Below are 20004 nucleotides of genomic sequence, written 5' to 3'. Positions count from 1 at the left end.
AGCGGCAGCTCATCTGTCGTATCAATCACTCTAACGAGATTCTATGAAGCCTAGTCGGGATCCTAACGGACGACAGGTAAAATGGAATTAGTTGAGCAGCCAAACGTAATTGGTGGTGACATTTCGCTCGGCGTTAAAGTTATGATCTTATCCACTAACAGACAAAGTTCCGATACAAGTCCCATAGGCGTCTAAATTGAAAACATTATTTTAAAATAAAATTATTTATTCTTTTATTAAAATCTAAAAACTAGTGTAATGAATAAAAATTATGTTATAATCAGAAAGGTCAAACTAAATAACTTCATTTCGGAGGATATAGTTTTTTAACGTATAGACAGAAAATTAAATAATTAATTTTTTTTTACAAACGTACCTACATGTACAATTTTATATGCAATAAAAAAAAAATTCTTACTTGCATAGAGATAAAAGTACACAGAATTTATCCATAAGAATCCTCACTTACTGTTTTTGATTAAATTCGGATATCCTCGGTAGACTAAGGATCCAAATTTATTAAAATCTAATCACAAGAATACTCCTAGTCTAAATAGACACATGGGTTGATCCACTCTAATATCATTTATAATAATCCAGTATCTCACTCAAAAAAAAAATACATATAAGATTTTATCGTCAAAGTGCTAAAGAAAGATTTATCTTTCTTCATGCCACTATTGAATCACTCACTGCATAGATATTAAAGTATTAAAAACTCTATTCTTCCATATGCATAAATCACGAATGAGCAGTGGGTGATCCAATAGTAGTAGCGGCATGCAAGAAAAGATAAATCCTTATTCCATGGGACAATTCTAAAGTTATTTTTGTAAATAGTGTTTAAACTTTTCGCGGGGAAACTGTCCAATGGATAATTTTTGAAATAGAGAGCCCAAACACAAAACACCAAATTTTGATAAATTATTTTTATGGAATTTTAAAATTTTAAATTTAATGTTTCCTGCGGATAAAGTTTAAACTTGTTTTTTTTTGCTAATTAAGTTTAAACTTGTTCATGGGAAACCATTTAACGTATGATTTTTGAAACAGGGAGTCCAAACACAAAATACTAAATATTAATAAATTACATTTAGATAACATTAATTTTTTCATGAATAAAATTTTAAATTAACTCATCTTGTATTATCTACCAACTTAAATCTGAAGCCTCGGTAGATTTGCACCCCACCGGCGTCCTCTAAAACGTTGGGGAAGTCACGGAATTCAACGGCCAGGATTGCATCCACAGTTTTTCACTCCAGCAATCTCCAAAAATCACAAAGAAGAAAGAAAGTGCAAAACGTGAGCAGCAAAACCAGGGAGCGTTAAAGTCCGAGCCAAGCTGTGGGTGGGGCCGGTTTGTTGAGCGGCCCGGAAACGGACGCCTTTAACGGAGGAAACAAACGGCGGGTTCTGGTCGCACGTGACAAGTGTCACCAAAAGCCCATGCGGTCGGTTCCACCTGGGTAGGTATTTCACTCCCCTCCAAACTCGAACAGTAGGCTCCGTTGCCTCGTCTTCTACTGCAACTGTAAAACCGCTTTCCTTTCTTTCTCTAAAGATTACGGTTGATATCAGTCTCTACCCAAAACCATAATATTTGTAAATTATTTATTATTTATTTTATATTTTAAGTTAAAAAGCTGAGTGCCAGCAGAACTCTTCTTCCTCTCGTTGGACGCTTCCTCTCCTCTTCCCTTCCTGCCTCTGAGAGGCAGTTTTTGTTTTTATTTTTTCTCCTTTCCATGGTACAGCGAGAGAGCTCTTCTTCCAGAGGTTAGATTGCTTTGTTTTTTGTTTCGTCTCCTCCGTTTATCATGTGGAATAACTGAAAGAGATCGTAGCGATAGAGCAAGATTCAGTTCCAGAAAACATTCGTGAAGATTTGATTTTTCTGCTGATTTTTTTTTTTTTTTTTTTTGTGTTGAAGTTGCTTTGGGATGGATGGTAGTGGAGAAGATCAGCATCAACGGCAGCAAGATTTGGAGAAGCAGGGCCCCTGGGTTCTGCCTACGCCTTTCTCTGAGAAAAAGACCCTCATCTCAGACAATGGCCAGGGGATTCCTGCCCGCAATTCAATCTCTCCTGAACTAGGCAGTGTCCCTCCCGCCGGTGGAGGAAGTTCGAGCTCCGGTTCAAGAGGTTTCGGCATTCCAGAACTCTATAGCTCAACGTCTGCTACTTCATGTTCCACAGCTTCTGTTCACAGTTACAATGCCAGTGCGCACACAATACCCGTGATCAATCCAACGGCAGGTTTTTCACAAATACCCTTCGGAGCGTTTGCTCAGATAGGTCCTGACAATAAGCTATCCTTCTCGCCGAATCACTTTCTGGTAAATGGGAAAGTCTTGATGATTTCAAGTTTCTCTGACAAGGATGCTAAATATCCTCAGAGTGAGTTCTTTTTCTCTATGTTTTACAGATAATTTCAATTGGTTTTAACCACACATAGCATACATATTCATGTTTTATTCTTCGCAGTTTATCATTGGAATAGATTGTGGATGATCTTGAATCAAGGTACCTTATTATTTAATTGCATCGATGCAGATGGTCTTTCTGCTCCATTTCTTCCAAATCTTAATTTCCTGCCAGCGGAAGCAGCATGCATGAGCATACCAATGGCACCAGCCAAGGGTAAAGAAATACAAGGTTCTGCACATGGTGAACTGGATGGTTTCGTTGAGTTAAACAGTAAGGAGAGCAACCTGGAGACCGAAGCACTGCAATCCTCAGTAGAGGAGAATAACAACAATGTTTCCTTAAAATTTTTAGCACCTGTAACCCCAGATAAGAGAGTGCAAGATTGTATTCCTCCACAGGTGATTAATTTGGTTGGTCAAGAGTCAATTATTGGGGAAAATAATCAGGAGCTACGTGATCAACGCTCAAACTGCAATTCCTCAATGCCAACAACTGGAACCAAGCAAGGCTCTTGTACACAACAGGGAGTCGAACGGCATACACAAACATGGTCGGCTCCTTCTCAACAATTGGAATCTGGAAAGGATGAGCATAGGAATGATCAAGGATTAAGCTCGAAAAGCACACGAAGGCAGAAGACAAGAAGGAAAAGATACATGCCAAAGGTTTTTCAAGAGGGAAAGCCAGCAAAAACCCCGCGGCCGGTAACTCCAAAGCCTGTTACCCCCATGCAAGTCAGGAAACATGAAAATCAGACCAGTAAGAGGAGTTATGTCCAGAAGAAGAAAAGCCTAAATTCTTCAGACACACCCCCACATACTAAAAGAGAAAATGATGACATATCAAGTGCAGAAGGAACAAGTGCTGATCCGCGTGTTGTAAATGGAATCAAACCAGTCAAGCGGAGGTTGAATTTTGAATCTGAAGGTGGAGCAGCAAATGTAAACCTAGAATCAACAATGTCCAATGCACAACCTCGGCGTAGAGGGAGACCTAGATGCACTCCTACTAGCTCCAGAAGTAGATCAATGCCAAAGCTCAGCCAAGGAATGGAAGTGGTGGTGGAAAATTCACCAGGTTGTATGGTATTTGATCTCCATCATTCACTAAACCAAATGCTGCAAGGCTACACAATATTGCCAAAAATTCCAAACTCGCCACCTCAGTCTTCTAAAAGGGGACCATCCAAAGAAACTTTGAAGCATTTTACTGGTAATGCAAATATTGTGAGTAACCCCATTTGTGGTCTACAACCAAAACTGAAACTGGCCAAGAAGCAGGTAAATCGAAATGGACAGGCAGATTCAATTTTAATAGAGGACAATGACAAGGCAGGAACAAAACGTGACTACAGTCATCTTGATAGTTCTCAAACCGGTTGGACACTTTCAAGAGATGCCCACTTCATGCAGGCCAGTAAGGAGATAAATCAGGCTAGCAGATGTGATGAAACAAGCAGCCACAGTTCATACTCCCAAAAGATGCATAAAAGGATGAGGACAGAGAAGCTGGATTTTGAATATCCTCAATTTATGCAACATTGTTCCAAAGAGTTTGCATCTGCAGATGCACAAAAGTCACTGATATCAGATAAAACACAATCTCCAGAGTGCACATTGACATTTGGCCCTACCAAAAGACCGACAAAGAAGAGATCAAAGATACCAGTCCGAGCCCGTAAATTAACTTCTACTGCTACCATCATAGACTGCAATCAACTATTGCCAACTCCTGAAAAGCCACCTGAAGCATGCATTGAAGCCTTGTTTGCAGACAGCTGTATGAGGATGAAAAGAAAAAAGCGCACAAGAAAGGCACAAGCTCATCTTGTCAAGATCATGTCCTTAAATGCGGATCATGAAAGTAAGGTTGAGCCATGCATTTACAGTTCTCTGGAGCAAAAATCTGTTGGATCAACTGCATCAAGAGAAGATTTTCAAGAAAAGAATTTGCATCATCTTCAAATCATTCCCGTACAACAATACCCGATTAGCAACCATGTTCAAGAACCGCCCTACACGTGCCCAATGTCTCAAGCAATTGTTCCATACATAATTAATATGAATGATGTTATTTGGAAGGTACAGGAACTGGACATAGATGCGGGGCAGGTGCACAGTGCAGCTGAACCACAAAATGCTCTTGTTCCTTATGGTGGCAGTATGATTGTTCCATTTGAGAGGCCCTTTGATACCAGCAAGAAACAGCGTGCACGGGCTAAGGTTGAATTGGATGATGAGACACATAGGGTATGGAAGCTTTTGATGGGGAAGGAATGCAGTGATGAAGTTGAAGGATCAGATGAGGATAAAGAGAAACGGTGGGAAGAAGAAAGGCGAGTTTTTCATGGCCGTGTGGATTTGTTCATTGCACGCATGCGTCTTGTCCAAGGTACCATTCACAATGTCTCTAACTATTGACTTTGTCAAGTTATCAATTTAGATACCGTATTGATCATGGTGCATTGACATATAAAGAAAGGAAAGAGATGTTAAATAGGTAGTCCTTCCTAGTGGCATACTAGGTATACCATTCCTGTTTATTTTGCCTCAGGTACCTTGCATTGAAGAAGATAATTCATAATTGGAATAAAGAAAAGCAGGACATATGATGTATCTCACTGAATAATGATACTTTGTTTTAACTGCAATCCAATGGCTAACTTAATTTAGTTTTTTATCAGTGTTTTTTTTTCCTAATGCTAAATCATGATGTATCATGCTTATATGACTAAAAACAAATCATGGAGACAGCGAAATTGCATATCTTAACATCTGGAAAATGAACAAGGATAAAGGCTGTTCCATGAAATGTTTTGTTTTTCTCTGAATTGTTAAACCATAAACGCATACTATGAACATTACATAAAAATGTAGTAAGAACTTATTTCTATTTTGACTTTTCCTAACAAAATTTCATCAAAGAAACCGAAGTGTTAACAAAGGTGATGAAACATAAAAAAAAAAAAAATAATTCTAGCAGCAACTTGGCTAGGAGACAAAATCTTCACCCATCAAACAAAAAGGAAGTTTTGCTTAACATATAAGGTAATGAATCAGAGAGTTCTATGAGTTCAATAACAGAGATTTATGCATATATAGATCATACACAAACATTATCTATTCATCTAATGTTCCTACCCACTTCTGCAAAAAAGTTGAAAAATGTCTGCATTTACAAATTATTTTTTCTTCCTTTTAGGGGAAAGATGCTTCTCTCCATGGAAAGGATCGGTAGTTGATTCTGTGGTAGGCGTATTTCTTACTCAGAATGTTTCAGACCATCTTTCGAGGTAATTTTAAGCTAGTCAAGTAGCAATTCTGTTTAACAGAAGTCAGTCTTCAGAGTGTCACCAGGCTAATTTTTCTTCACCTGGAAGTAGCTTTTTCTCTTCAAAGGTGTTTATTAATTCCCAACTAATGTAATTGTCTTTCACAGCTCTGCCTTCATAGCCCTTGCTGCAAGATTTCCTCTTCGGACAAGGAGTAACAATGCAGATCCCAATGCAGAAAATATGAACAGAACAGAAAAGCAAGATGGAAGCAATCTTGCTTCTGATGCTGCCAATTGTCAAGAAAAAGGGTTCTGTCCGGATGTGTGCGACCAGGGTCCTGTGGAGATCCGTGATGCTGAAAATAATGTGAAAGAAAGTGAAATGGGTAGCACTAATGAATCAATAAGATGCAATACTAGAGGTAACAAGGTAGATGATTCAAAAGTTATAGGTTTGGACATCCACGTAAGAGAGCCAGAGATAGGTTTTGGAACACCACACTACAGAATAGACACCTTGGTTGCAGTAACAGGAAGCACAGAATCAGAAGATAGACAGTCCCTCGAGGACGTAGTTTCATCTCAAAACTCTGTTACTTCACCTGGAATCTCTTTAGACTACCTAATTCAGACAACTGATCTAGTAGGATCAACTTCGGGGTTATACTCTGGAGCCAATTTATTCAATGGAAGTACATCGAATGGTCTGGGGAATACTGCATTACTTGAGGAGAATGTGTGCATGGCAGATACTACCCAAAAACAGGAAATGGACAAGCATGGCAATGACAGAGTTCTGTCAGAAGAAAATTGTAGTGAATATAATAAGGAGGCACATGAAGGGGGTGAAAATATTGCAAAGACTACTTATGGGTTAAATAATCTCAAAAGTGCTTGCAGATCAATTAGTTATGCACCTGACTGCCATCTCAAATGTTCAGAACATAATACAAGTGGTGTGCCTTCTGTTCCTTCTGCAACTTCTCCTTCTGACAACTTGAATTTCAGGTCAGTGGGCATGGAGAATATCAATGTTGTAAGAGAAGAAAACATTTCAAACTTGCTATTTACTGCCTCTGAGACCATCAAGACTAATAACATCAAACACTGTAACCTTTCATCAGAAAATACAACTAATTCTGCAGGCGAGCAATCAGCATTGCTCTCTAAAATAACAGAAGCAGTTGATTCATGTGCATGCATAAGCAGATATTCCTTGCAATCACCAACTTGCTCAAGGGAAAATCAAGATAGAGTTAACGTTCAGCAGGAAGATTTCCCAAATGAAAATGCTCAACATGTATTTGATGATCAAGCTCAAATACCATACATCCAGGAGCATCAAACATGTTTGAACTCATGTAATAATGAAAGGGAAACTTTAGGGGCTGCCAAGACAGTTGAATCTAATTCAAAAGATGAAGTTTGCAGTTCCCAAAATGTTCCAACAGAAACAGCCAAAAGCACATTAAGAGCAAAGAAGGCAAAAGTTGAGACTGAAAGGCCAGAGACTTTTGACTGGGATAGCTTGCGAAGACAGGCATATTGCAATGGTTATCAGAGAGAGAGAAGCAGTGAGAGAATGGACTCACTGGACTGGGAAGCAGTTAGGTGTGCAGATGTAAATGAAATTTCTGAAGCCATTCGTGAGCGAGGAATGAACAATGTTCTGGCTGGGCGAATTAAGGTACAATTATAAATGCTAGTTATCTGATGCCATTATTGGGACATGATGGACAGGCACATGTTATGTAAGAAAGTAATAACAATAACAATAAGCATAACAACAAAAGCAACAATAATAACAATTTGATCATATACTCATATGATGTTGAAGAAACACTAGCTTCATTTATGAACAACCAAAATCAACTTCACTTTTTTTTGTCTGTATGTCATGCACACAGTTGTAGGTTTTACTTTAGTATCTTAAACCCCTTGGCAGCCATACACTGAATGACCAGGTCACTGGGGATTCAAGTAAATATCATTATTGGTGGGTTTGTTTGGTATTTTATTATCACATCACTTGCTCTTGCAAAAGATTTTATAAGAACCATCAAATAAGGCTTCTTACTCTCCAAATGATGGCAGTCAACAAGAAGTTCAAAACATCAATTTCAAACTCACCATGACACTGGCCCCTTTCGAAAAATATGAAAATTAAAAAAAGGGACCTTTCAAGCTGTTGTAAAGATGGATCTTTCCTAGCTTAACATTATATAACTAACCATCTCTTTTACTTGATATCAGCGCATAGTTCTACTGTAATGTAATTAAAATTAATTCATGATATAGAATTTTAGATGTTGACATTATATTCGTACACCTAAATCAAAAATTTAGAACTAACAATAATTCAAGAAGGCTCAACGGAGCATGAGAATATGCTCCTTGTGGTAAGAAATTGTTTAGTGCTATTCATTAATGCAATTAATGGAAATAATTAAACTAAATTGTTTCAGTAGTTTCTTTATGTACCAAGCACCTCATGCATATCATACAAAACTATTACTGTTTCTAATCACAGTCCACTGATGTTATCTCAGGATTTCCTTAACCGTTTGGTTAAAGATCATGGAAGCATCGACCTTGAATGGCTAAGGGATATTCCACCAGACAAAGCAAAGTAAGACCAAGTATATAGTTAAATTCTGGGATTACTTTTTTCGCTTTTACATATGAAAATGTTGCTTGGGTTTCCACTGGAACAGACAAGACATTCATGAACTATTTTTCCTGCAAGTGCATTTGTTTAGTAGATCTATCTGATTTCATAATTTCTAGGAGAAAAAGTTTGAAAAAATAATTTTGTAGCAACCTAGGACCTCATCCAAAAGGCTAGTTGGATGGTATTATTTGAGTTCTTTGGCCTTGTATAAATATTCAAGATATACCTAGTACATAACCAATATAGGATTAAACACAACCACACAAGTGCTCATATACTCTTCCTGTTTAAGACCTAAATCCATTCACAAGTACCACAAATCCAATCACAAACAACGTAATCAATATATGGTCAGCCCAAATGGGCCCATGCTACAGTGTCCCTTAGTCCACATAGTGCATGGGCCGGGTCCACTCTAATACCATTTGTAACATTCTAGGAACTCATCTGAAAAGCTAGCCGAAAAGTATTATTTGGGTTTCTTGACCCTATACAAGGATTCAACATCTACCCAGTGTATAGCTGATGTGGGACAAAACACACACCCACAAGGGTCCTTACAAATTTAAAATAACCAAAGTTCCTTTTTATGCTAGGAAAACAACGCAAAGAAAAATTATTACCAGGGTGGAAAAGAGAAGTGATTAGGCTCTCTTAGTATAACTAACATTCTGTCAGGGAGGGATTTGGATTTGTATCAGACAAGAGAGAAGGTCCCTCTGATAGAAGATGTAACCTTGAAGAAAGGTTGTTGTAGTAGGATTCATAGAATCAAAATATTGCATAGGTTGAGGCTTGCTGATCTGGATCAAAAATATTTATGACTTGAAACTAACTTAAGTACTGTGATGCTTACAGGGATTACCTCCTAAGCATACGAGGATTAGGACTGAAAAGCGTTGAATGTATTCGCCTTTTGGCACTTCATCATCTAGCTTTCCCAGTAAGCCATTTGTTCAAGAAATTGCTCTATTGCAAACCTTTTAGAAACTAGAAGTTAACATGCAACTCTATTTGCTGATCAGGTTGACACAAATGTTGGTCGCATATGTGTAAGGTTGGGATGGGTACCACTTCAACCCCTTCCTGAGTCCCTTCAGTTGCATCTTCTAGAACTGTAAGTGTGTTTACATCTATGGTTGCCAATTCTTTTTATATACTTATGTTGAATATGTAAAACAGCTAGTTCATGACAAAACATTCTAATGCTTCCTTTCCTGTCTTATCAAAGGTATCCTATGATGGCAACAATTCAGAAGTTCCTTTGGCCCCGGCTGTGTAAACTTGATCAAGAAACACTGTAAAATCTTTAAATCTAATCCAAATAATTCGCACATTTTATAGATGTTACTTTAGTGGAACACAATGCAGATAATGATCCTTTTTTTGCTTTTAAAGTATGACAAGCTTTCATATATGTTTTACCTATTCAATACGAAATGCATTACTAAAAAGGATTATGCAGGTATGAGCTACATATACATGATTACTAAAAAGCTTTCATAATCACACCATATACATGATTATGCAGGTATGAGCTACACTATCAAATGATTACTTTTGGAAAGGTATGCCCTTGAGATGATATAGTAAACAGAATCATATTTACATGAATATGCAAATTATTTTGAGAGAACATGAATATACAAATTAATAGTTCAAATAGGCAACCTGATGCGAGTGCATTGAGTATCATGCAGGTATTCTGTACAAAAAGCAAGCCAAATTGTAATGCATGCCCAATGAGAGGAGAATGCAAACACTTTGCAAGTGCCTTTGCAAGGTAAGTTTCTTAAATTCTAATAGATCCATACTGGTATAATACCATCAGTGGTGGATGATTGCATGAACAATCATGAAGATGAACACATCTGATTCATTATTTGAATGCCTGTGCATATTCAAGAGCAAGTTATACAAATAAAGTTGGAGATTTCATAGGCAAATACAAGATTATTATCAAGTTAAATGAGATTATTTTTAATCATTTTCAGAAGATCATAATTCTTAAAAAAAAAAAAAAAAATCAAGGCAAGAAATTGCAAACCATTCTGGAGATATTGAGGAAACAATTGAGTTGATGATTCATTATTTTCAGTTTGTTTGCGACTTTATAAATGATTCGTGGAGATTATTTGGTCCATAGACCACCTGAATCTTTTACTGACCCTTGGAATATGATTGGAATGGATAGATCACTTGGCAATTGAAATCAATATATGTTAAAGCTCCAAAAGGCTCACGATTATAACACTTTGTTTTACATTCCTATCATGCTTACAAGTTGAAACATCAACTTCATATATGAATGTCTTAGGTACGTATTTTAAAATAATGTCATAATGTGACTATCACTGATGCAGTGCAAGACTTGCACTCCCAGGACCAGAGGAAAAAAACATAGTGAGCTCAACAACTCCCCTTGCCTTCAGAAATGACAATATTCACATTTCTAATCCAGCACTCCTACTTCAACCTGAGGCAAGCAATTTCTCACAAGGGGTTACTGCTAATAATTGTGAGCCTATCATCGAGGAGCCAGCAAGTCCAGAACCAGCACATATGGAAAATCTTGAAACAGACATTGATGATGTATTTTATGAAGATCCTGATGTAATTCCTACAATCAAGCTCAACTTTGAGGAGTTCAAAAGGAACTTGCAGAATTATATACAAGATTATAGGATAGAGGACCAAGAAGGTGACATGAGTAAGGCTATAGTGGCTATCACTGAAAAGGCTGCTTCAATCCCTATGCCTAAGCTAAAGAATGTGAGCCGCCTCCGAACAGAGCATCAAGTGTATGTACCTATAACTTCCTCGCTAGCATAGAAGCTTAGAGGACATAGCCATTATGTATGTTTGTGCGTGTGAGAGAGAGAGAAAGCATCATTTTATCCCTAAAAGGCAATGAAGTGTTTGATTTAGGAATCAGTAGTATAGTCCCAGTTGCAGAATAATGTGAGCTAATTACATTTTGTGCCTGGTTGCAGATATGTTATTCCAGATTCACACCCTATATTGGAAGGGGTTAGTCATGTCAATAAAATGACAACTTTTTTCTTCCCTTTACATGGTTGTGAACTTCTTTTCTAATTCTTCTATCTCCTGAATGAATTACAGCTCGAACAAAGACAGCCTGACGATCAATATCCCTACCTCCTCACTATATGGACTCCAGGCAAGTAATGTTAGTATCCTAATGTACAACAGTATTATGCTTGTACACTGTATCTGACTAGCTGTTTATGACCAATGTTAAATAATAGGTGAAACTGCAGTATCAACTGAGCCACCAGAAACATGTTGCAACTCTCAAGACACAGGTGAACTGTGTGACAATAAGACATGCTTTGCTTGCAGTTGTAGACAAGAAGAACAGGCTCAAACAATCAGAGGCACAATTTTGGTAATGCTTATAATTTACCATTCATACAACATATGCAAATAGCTCAAGCAACAAAGAAACAATGGATGATCATAGAGAACCGACAATCTAGGAAGGAGACTGTGATGCTTAACCAAAGATAAGGCCCCCCGGTGAAACCTTAAGTTATTAGGCAACCAAGTCCCTAATAAAATTGGCTAAATAAGAACTACTATATGTCATGTAGATAACACAGGCTCAAATAGCAGCTCCCACAAATATGGAAAAGGCAAAGAGTGAGAACTGAGTCAGGAATATTAGTACAAAGATAACAGTTGTGGAGAAGGTGAATTTGAGTAGGGCGTGTTCTGGCAGCAATATCATGCTTCTGCATATATCCTTTGGGGAAATCCTTCCTTCAGTATGTTGTTATAAGGTACAAAAGCAAGCCTCTAGTATAGTGAATTTATTAAAGTTAACATTATAGGCAGTCAATGATCTCCATCTATATGAAAGTTATGGTTTTCTGTAGGATTTCATAATCTCTGGGGGTCTTAGAACTTTACAAGATTCTATATTTCTCGAACAATTTTGTGAGTTCTAGTGTTTCCCTGTTATTTTTTGATTTTAGGAATCAAACATTAATGGAACTGTTCTAGTCTTTTCTAGAGGATATACTAGGGGTTCTATCCTAAGGTGAAAGTTGGAGCTCAGGAATTAGGATTCTCTAGTAGCATAGGATTGTTAACAAAATGTCATGGTGTAAGATGTGGGTGTTCATGAATTAACAAATAGGAGTGCTAGATGTTTTGAGATATTTGAACCATATGTGATGGATTGACGAGCTATTTCAAAAAAAAAAAACAATGGTGCAGTTAAACCCAGATCATAAGTAAAGAATGCCCGAACTAAATTTAATACAAGGATTAACTCCCCTTGTTCTTCTTCTTCAAAGAGTCAAGAACTTGTCGATTTTATTTATAGTTGGAAGAGTATATTGATCATTTTATCTTAGGTGGAGTGGCATGAATATATTGGAGAAAGGAATAACAACTTTTCTAGTGGCATTTTGATCATGTAATATGACCAGGTTTGAAATAGGTCCTTCTTTCTTTAAAAATAAGGATTTTATAGGAATTTGCTTGTTGAACGGGTTTATTGTTTCCTTTAATTTGAGAAAGAAATTCAATGATTGATGAATGATTTGAAGTACAGCATTAAGGTTTTTACATTTGAGAGGGAGTCATGTGACATGAGTAGGTGGGTGAAGTTCTTTATTTAAGGGTAAGAAAATTATTAAGGTAAATAATACTTTGGTAGTTAGCAATTGTCTGCATGTTATTCTTTCTCTTCTTTGTTCTCTTTCATCTCATAGAGAAAAAGTAGGTGGAGAATAATTGTCATCTTTCCACGTGTTATGGAGTAAATTATAATAAGCAAGATTAGAGGAAGGGATTTTATGAGATGTGAAAAAATTAGTGTAAGATTTAAGCCTGAGCTTGCAAGGATGGGTGTTTTGTGGGATGATTTCTTACATAAATATCGGAGAGTTAACTCTACTCCAGAGGCTTCTTGTTCTCAAAAAGTTAAAGTTAGTGTAGGGCTTAGTATGAGAGGGGAGATAATGTTAGATGATATGTTCATCTGGTCTAGATAATAGCTCTACAACAAAAGACATTTGGTGTACAAATGTACATGAAGGAATTCTGTGGGTAAGTGAAACGTTAGTAGCAGAAAGCTTCCATTTAGCTGGCACATCCATTTTGGAATCTCAGATACTTGTATCTGCATCCACTTTCTAAACATTTCTTATTCTTTTTTCTTTTTTTTTTGCGAGAATCACTTCGTCATTCCTTCTCTCTGTACTTGCAGCCGCTTGATTATACCAGAACCTATTGGCCTAATATGTACCTCTCCTCACTAAGGCTATTTCTACACCTCCCTATGAACAAGGGTCTAGATTGGAATAAGGACAGGCTCATAAGATGTTTTGATTTGGGCATGTATCATTTGACTATGAATGTTATGCAGATAGGAAGGCATGTTTTAAATAATATGTGATAAGTTAGCTTAAATAGAAACAAGAGTGGGTGAGCTTACCCTTAGGACTTGAGGACAATGTCCACACCTGAACAATTCACAAGCAGATCAGGACTTAGTATGGTTCCAAATGGTAGTAAGTGATCAAGTGTGGAGATTTTGCTTTTGTTAAGAAATAGCAGGTTAAGAGAAACAGTAATGTTGTTTTGGACAATATAAGGAGAGAGAATTAAGAGTAGGCTGAGTCAGTAGTTGGAAGCCATGCTCAAAGCACCACAGCATACATTGCAACATGGTACACTGTACCGGCCCAAATTGGACGGTACCGTACCATACCGGTTTGGTATCAGTACCCAATAGAGGTGGCGTACCGACACTCGGTAGACAAAAAAATACTGTACCATACCGACACTGTGTTAGTGTGGCATTGGTATAGGATCCAGTACTGAGATGGCGTACCTTGCATTGCAATGATATATATATGATAAGGAATCTTATCAATCAAGTTCCTGTGATGTGTGAGTATGGACTTAAAAGCAGTAGTCAATGCTCAAAAACTAAGATACATAATGATGTTTAGATTAGATATTGAGTAAGCTTAAAGTAACCAGTGTCATGGAATTTTTATTAACATGCAGTCCTCTACAGGATTCTGCCAAGAGTTCAGATTTGGGCAATGCTTATGGATACAGAGACATGGAATCTTGTTGGAACTTAAAGATATGAGGGTTATCAACTAGGAAAAAGACATACATGACTTTTGTCCATGAATTAAAACTGGTTATTAAGGAGCATGAATTCACATGTTTATTACTGATTAAAACCTCACCATGAACAGATACCATGTCGAACTGCAATGAGAGGAAGATTTCCGCTCAATGGCACTTATTTTCAGAAAAATGAGGTAACTGCAGTTTTTGTTTTCTCATTATAATTTACTGTTACAATAAGACATTGCAGTTGAGGAGGGCAAAGCAACCCAGACTAATACTCCATATTTTTCCATTTTATTAGCCTATTATAACAAATGTAATAATGTGCAGGTATTTGCAGATCATGAGACTAGTATTTCCCCTATTCATGTTCCTAGGAAGTGGATATGGAACCTGCCAAGGCAGACTGTTTACTTTGGAACATCTGTAACATCAATATTTAGAGGTAGTGAATTGGCACACTTGTATTTAAAAAAAAAGTTATTGTGATAGACAATATTGTGACATCAATCTATTTATCTGTGTTAGGTCTAACAACAGAAGAGATACAGCAATGCTTCAAGAGAGGTATGAAATTATAAGTACACTTTTCACTAATAACTTTCTGTAATGAATGCTTTTGTTTCAAATTGAATTTGGGTTCTTGGTAAGAAAAGTTACAAGACATATACTTGAAATTAAGATGATAATGAAGTTTAAGGCTACAAATACTGAATGACAGCATTTTCTTTCTTTGACCACTAAAATTTTACAAATAAGTGTCAAGCTTTAATTAAGACTCAAACTCGATCAAATAAGAGCTTTTAAAAAAAAGAAAAGAAAAAGAAAATTGAAGAAGGCTATGCTCTGCTAGATCCACAGAACTACTTACATGATTGTATGTTGTTTCTGCTGGTAACATTGTTTTTTGCTAATTATAAGATATTATGAGGACCAAAACTCCTTATTATTAAACAACTAGGCTGATATGTAAAATGACTCAAGAATGCATTATATTGTGGGATTTAAACAATCAAAACTACAATAACAATCTTGGGGAGATTTGACATGTTTTCATGAGCTATTATAGGCACCATTCTTGCCCCTGAAGTTGTGATAGAGGCCCAAGCACTCACATTAAACAGGAGTTTTAAGTGGTAAATAGGGATGTAGTTTGTTACAAACTGAGTCATTTAAAGAATTGTCAGAAATGACTCAAATATCTAAGAGAGACAGACAAATTAATACTGCAAAATGACTTTGGTTGTCTTCCTTCATCTGGCAAACTGTGGAAGCAATAACTTTAATGAAATAGATGGCATCAAAATAGAGTGGAAGATCAATTTAGCAGAATTAGTACCAAAAAACCCTTTTTGAATGCTTGTAAAAAGAAGTATGTGAAGTACGAGATGCAGGTGATTTTCCATGAAAGTCAACCCCATTATTAGGTTTAGAGCCTTAACAGATCATAAGGTATGTCTTGTTTTAGGCAACAGATAAACTAGTGTCTTCAAAATGTATAAATATTAAAAGGCAGAACAATGGGGCAAAGGCACTATTAGTAGATATCTTCTACCATGTTCCATGTCTACTTATGTTTCTTTCAGAACACTGATAGGAATAAATTAGCTGTCATTGATATCAAATTAAAGCAGAAGTTGATACATTTCAGATATGTATTTTCAGTATTAGGTTATTATACTTATGTCTTATAGTTGGTGCCATGATTTTGGTCTTTCAAACTCTGGTAATAAGCCTGATATCTATCATACCCTCTCTTTTTTTATACTTCTTATTTTTAAGCCCATACTTCTCTAATGAATACCTATAGTAGTTTCTAACCTTGAAATCTCCATTTAGTGAATCCATCTGTAAGGAGAATCGCACATTGACCCTTAATCTCCTCTAAGCATGTTCAGTTGCCTAACTCTAGACCATGTTGTCAACTTGGAATCAAATAAAATGACAGCACACGCGGACGGGTGCGGGAATGGGAAGGATGATTATAGGGATGGTGGGCGTGATTATATTTTTTTCTCTGGATTGTGGCTGCGGATTGAAAGGGAAAGGGATGTGAAATGTGATGAAAATGGGAAAGGAATACTCTGATACCAATTGACGCAGATGGGTGGAAAGGTTGCTGGATTTTGGGAGGGTGGCTGATCTCTCTTCTTTTTTTTTTTCTTCTTCAATGGCGGCTAGGGTTCTTGTGGATGGGAAAGGAAGAAGATGTTGGAAGAAGATGGCTAATGGGTTCAATTGGATTTAATGATTGGTGGCTGAAATTGGGAGATTTGTGCTTGTTGTGGCGGCTGATATTGGTTGGGTTTGGGCGTGATGGTTGTTGGCATGGATGAGGATGTGGAGTCCTAAAGGGTTTAGGACTCTAAATGGACGTGGGTAAAGGATGGCGTGAAGGAAAATTAGGATAACTATGAAATGAATGAGAGAGTTTCACTCTCACTCAATCCAATAATTGGCGGGAAGAGTTGGATGGCGTCTCACCTATCCTTCTTCAGCCCTTCTTGGCGTTGCACCAAGGAAGAAAGGATTCTCTCCTCTCACATAGCACTCAATTTTTCTTCAAAACACTAATTTGAATTTTATTCTTCAACCTCTCCTTTATATAGGGTAGGAGGTTGGGATAAGTTGGACTCTTACAATCTGAATTTTTAAGAACTCCTTTAACAAGGACTCCTACTTGAACTAGGACTCCTACTTGAACTAAGACTCCTACTTGACATGGAGTCTTTTAAATCAAACTATTGACTAAATCAAATAGCAAGAAAGGACTCCCACTCGACTTTAGACTCTCCATGGTGCATTGACTAGAGTCCAAGTCGGCTAGGATTCCTCCCACATGCCACAAGAACAAAATGGACTAAACTCCAACCAATCTAGGACTCTTCCAACACCATGGACTCAATCTGATTTTGGGCGTTGGACACTTGGACTCAAAGGGGACTTGACATGCCCAACATATGGACTCAATCTAACATTAGGCACACCCAATGTCGAACCCAAACTCCTTAATTCAAGACTCCTAATCAACTTGGAATCTTTACATGACTAAGAGTCCAAATCAGCTAGGATTTTTTAATTGACACTTGACTAAGAGTCCAAATTAGCTAGAACTCTTTTAAACGACTCATGGACTCTATGTGACTCGACTTATGGACTCGTTGTAACTTGACTCATACATACACTGCATCATGGTTGCTGGAAATCTTGGACCCAATGTGTTCTGGTGCTGAAACTTTTAGATCCCAATGTGATTCGATGCATAACCATGGAGGGGACTCAATCTCCACACACACCCTATGCTTGGGCTCATGTTCCTGCATCATAAAAACACAATTTGAATTGCTAATATTAAGGTTCGCCGTCTCGGTTCCAGACCCCGTACCCATACTATTCTATTACAGTGTCAGTACGCGATACGGTACAGGACAGCAAAGCTTACCGCATGTCGGTATAGTACGAGACTATATACCAGTTCGATACTGATACGGTACGATACGTCCGGTATAGTATAGTACCGACCAGTACGGCGAGCCTTGGTTGATATGATTCAAGTTTTTTTATTTGAATTTTCATTACTTCAACCATAGTAGATTTACAGCATAAGCTAAAAATAATCTCAACCTCTAGGTCCTATCTGCAGAGATTGGTGTTCAAGCCTGCTAGATTAGGAGAAAATTCTCTAAATGATAATTCACTATATGCAGGTTATGTCCACCATATATGACAGTTTGTCATACCGTACCGTACCGGACGATACTAAGCGTACCGTACCGTACTAGTTCAGTACCGGTACCGGTACCGGTGGCCTACCGACCCTCGGTACACCAAAAAAAACTCCGTACCTACCGTACCGATACTATGCTAGTGTGGCACCGGTATGAGGTGCGGTATTGGTATAGCAAACCTTGGCCATAACTGATTTATGATGCTTCAATTAAAAATGATATATGATGAGTCTAGCTTGCCAGCACAATGATTTCACTTATATCAGAACCCAGAGAGTAACTATCATGCTTGCACATAATTTTTATGCAATTGTAATTTTTTTAATAGTTTCAAGTAAATACGTGGGTGTTTCGGTGTACATGCAAAAATTGAAATCCCTGTTTGGCTCATACAGTCATTACAATATTTTGATCTAATTGGTTTTCGTCCAGTAACAGATTCAGAATGTAAATGGATCTAACTAATACTCGATAATACCGGCGACCGTAACTTTTGTGCTTATCATAGAATACATTAATTGTACGTACCTTTCACAATTAAATGTAAATTCCATCATGTTTGCGCATGCACACACACGACCAATATTGTGTCCCATTGACCAAGACAAGTCTATTTGAAAATTGTAAAAAAGAACAAATGCTTACATATATAGCATTGAGTCAGTCCCCTATATTTAAAGCCAATACAAAGTAGTGAACCACTGGCAGCAGCAGCTTCACAAAGGTTAGCTTGGATAAGCTAGGCTGAAATGCCAGATTGTACTAGAAAGCTGGTCCAAATCTCTGAGAGGCGATACTTAGTCAGAACATCACATCCTATTGTCAATCTTTTTTCAACTCAATTTCATATAAGTGACTTATAGTAACAATATAATGCACTAGATCTGAACAGCATTTAATGCTCTAGCTTTGAGCCAGGGGATTGTGGGTAGTGTTATTTTAACCTCTCTATCTCTTGCTCATGCTTCCTTCGGCAAAAATAAATTGTCTTGCAGGAAATATTTGTGTGAGAGGGTTTGAACGAGAAACAAGGGCTCCAAGGCCACTTAGTGCAAGACTTCACTTCCCGGCAAGCAGAGCACCGAAGAACAAGAAGACACCGGTCAAGGAAGCAAAGAAGTAGGTTAAGCAAAAGATGGCAGGTGAACAGCCCTTTCAAAGAATGGATCATTGACCAGGATATTCTTATATGGCACCTCTATAAGAGAAGCCAACCAGATGGCTTCACATGGCGCTCATTCAGAAAACTAGTGTAATCTTTAACATGCTTATTATTTCATTGCATTCTAGAAAAGGATCATTCGTGTTGGAAACTGAAGGCATGGTGTAAACTAGTGAGAGAGGGTGGTTATTTCAGAAACTGAGAAGTTCCAATCAATTTGCTCTGTACAATATGTAGCATCCGAGAGGAATTGGCCCATTCGGCGGTTTCCACCAGAACTTCTTGACAGAGGAATGTAGTTTAATTCCAATTATGTTTGATGCCGTATGACCAAAAACTCGATCTCTTTCATTTCTCAAAAATTTTAAGCATTGGAGATGATAAAATTTATACAATTGCAACTGAGAAATCCACTATTTTATGAACTTCAGAAGTCGCCTATTTTTGAGAACTTTAAGAACTAAAATACTAAAGGTGTCAAATCTATGCTAAGCAAGGAAAATTGCCATGAAATCTGCAATGCTCTGGATCTTGAAGAAAGAATATGTCTTTCTTAAGTTCTGTGGAATGAATAAAGCATTAAGGGCTCGTTTGGTTCGCGAGAAAAGAAGGGAGGAAAA

The 20004-nt window shown here is 37.4% G+C and overlaps 1 protein-coding gene across 2 annotated transcripts; it reads left to right on the top strand.

Annotated features, from left to right (window-relative positions):
• The first annotated feature begins 1645 nt into the window (after positions 1–1645).
• On the top strand, positions 1646–19705 carry LOC103710135 (protein ROS1C-like). Of its 2 annotated transcripts, XM_008795755.3 has the most exons (19): positions 1646–1779; positions 1934–2400; positions 2557–4821; positions 5632–5722; positions 5869–7390; positions 8253–8332; positions 9233–9317; positions 9400–9491; positions 9606–9674; positions 9906–9942; positions 10075–10157; positions 10738–11175; positions 11368–11404; positions 11498–11555; positions 11644–11783; positions 14620–14685; positions 14825–14939; positions 15023–15061; positions 19218–19705. In XM_008795755.3, the coding sequence occupies exons 2-19, from the start codon at positions 1944–1946 to the stop codon at positions 19343–19345; spliced, it is 5802 nt and encodes a 1933-aa protein (XP_008793977.3). In that variant the 5' UTR covers positions 1646–1779; positions 1934–1943; the 3' UTR covers positions 19346–19705. The 2 variants fall into 2 exon arrangements, with proteins under 2 accessions (XP_008793977.3, XP_038985790.1); XM_039129862.1 differs by lacking the exons at positions 9906–9942; positions 10075–10157; positions 10738–11175; ... (5 more) ...; positions 15023–15061; positions 19218–19705 and adding an exon at positions 9840–9894.
• The last annotated feature ends 299 nt before the right edge of the window (positions 19706–20004 follow it).

This window comes from Phoenix dactylifera, chromosome 9, assembly GCF_009389715.1.
Source record: "Phoenix dactylifera cultivar Barhee BC4 chromosome 9, palm_55x_up_171113_PBpolish2nd_filt_p, whole genome shotgun sequence".
In the NCBI taxonomy this organism is placed as follows: Eukaryota; Viridiplantae; Streptophyta; class Magnoliopsida; order Arecales; family Arecaceae; genus Phoenix; species Phoenix dactylifera.
This window is presented reverse-complemented; position numbering and strand designations above follow the sequence as displayed.

What these genes read in the sequence shown, in the direction of transcription:
- LOC103710135 (XM_008795755.3), top strand. Translation starts at nt 1,944, where the DNA reads ATGGATGGTAGTGGAGAAGATCAGCATCAACGGCAGCAAGATTTGGAG. An exon ending in GTTTCAGACCATCTTTCGAG is followed by an intron (nt 5,723 to 5,868) that starts GTAATTTTAAGC and finishes TGTCTTTCACAG; the next exon opens with CTCTGCCTTCATAGCCCTTG. An exon ending in CAATCAGAGGCACAATTTTG is followed by an intron (nt 11,784 to 14,619) that starts GTAATGCTTATA and finishes CACCATGAACAG; the next exon opens with ATACCATGTCGAACTGCAAT.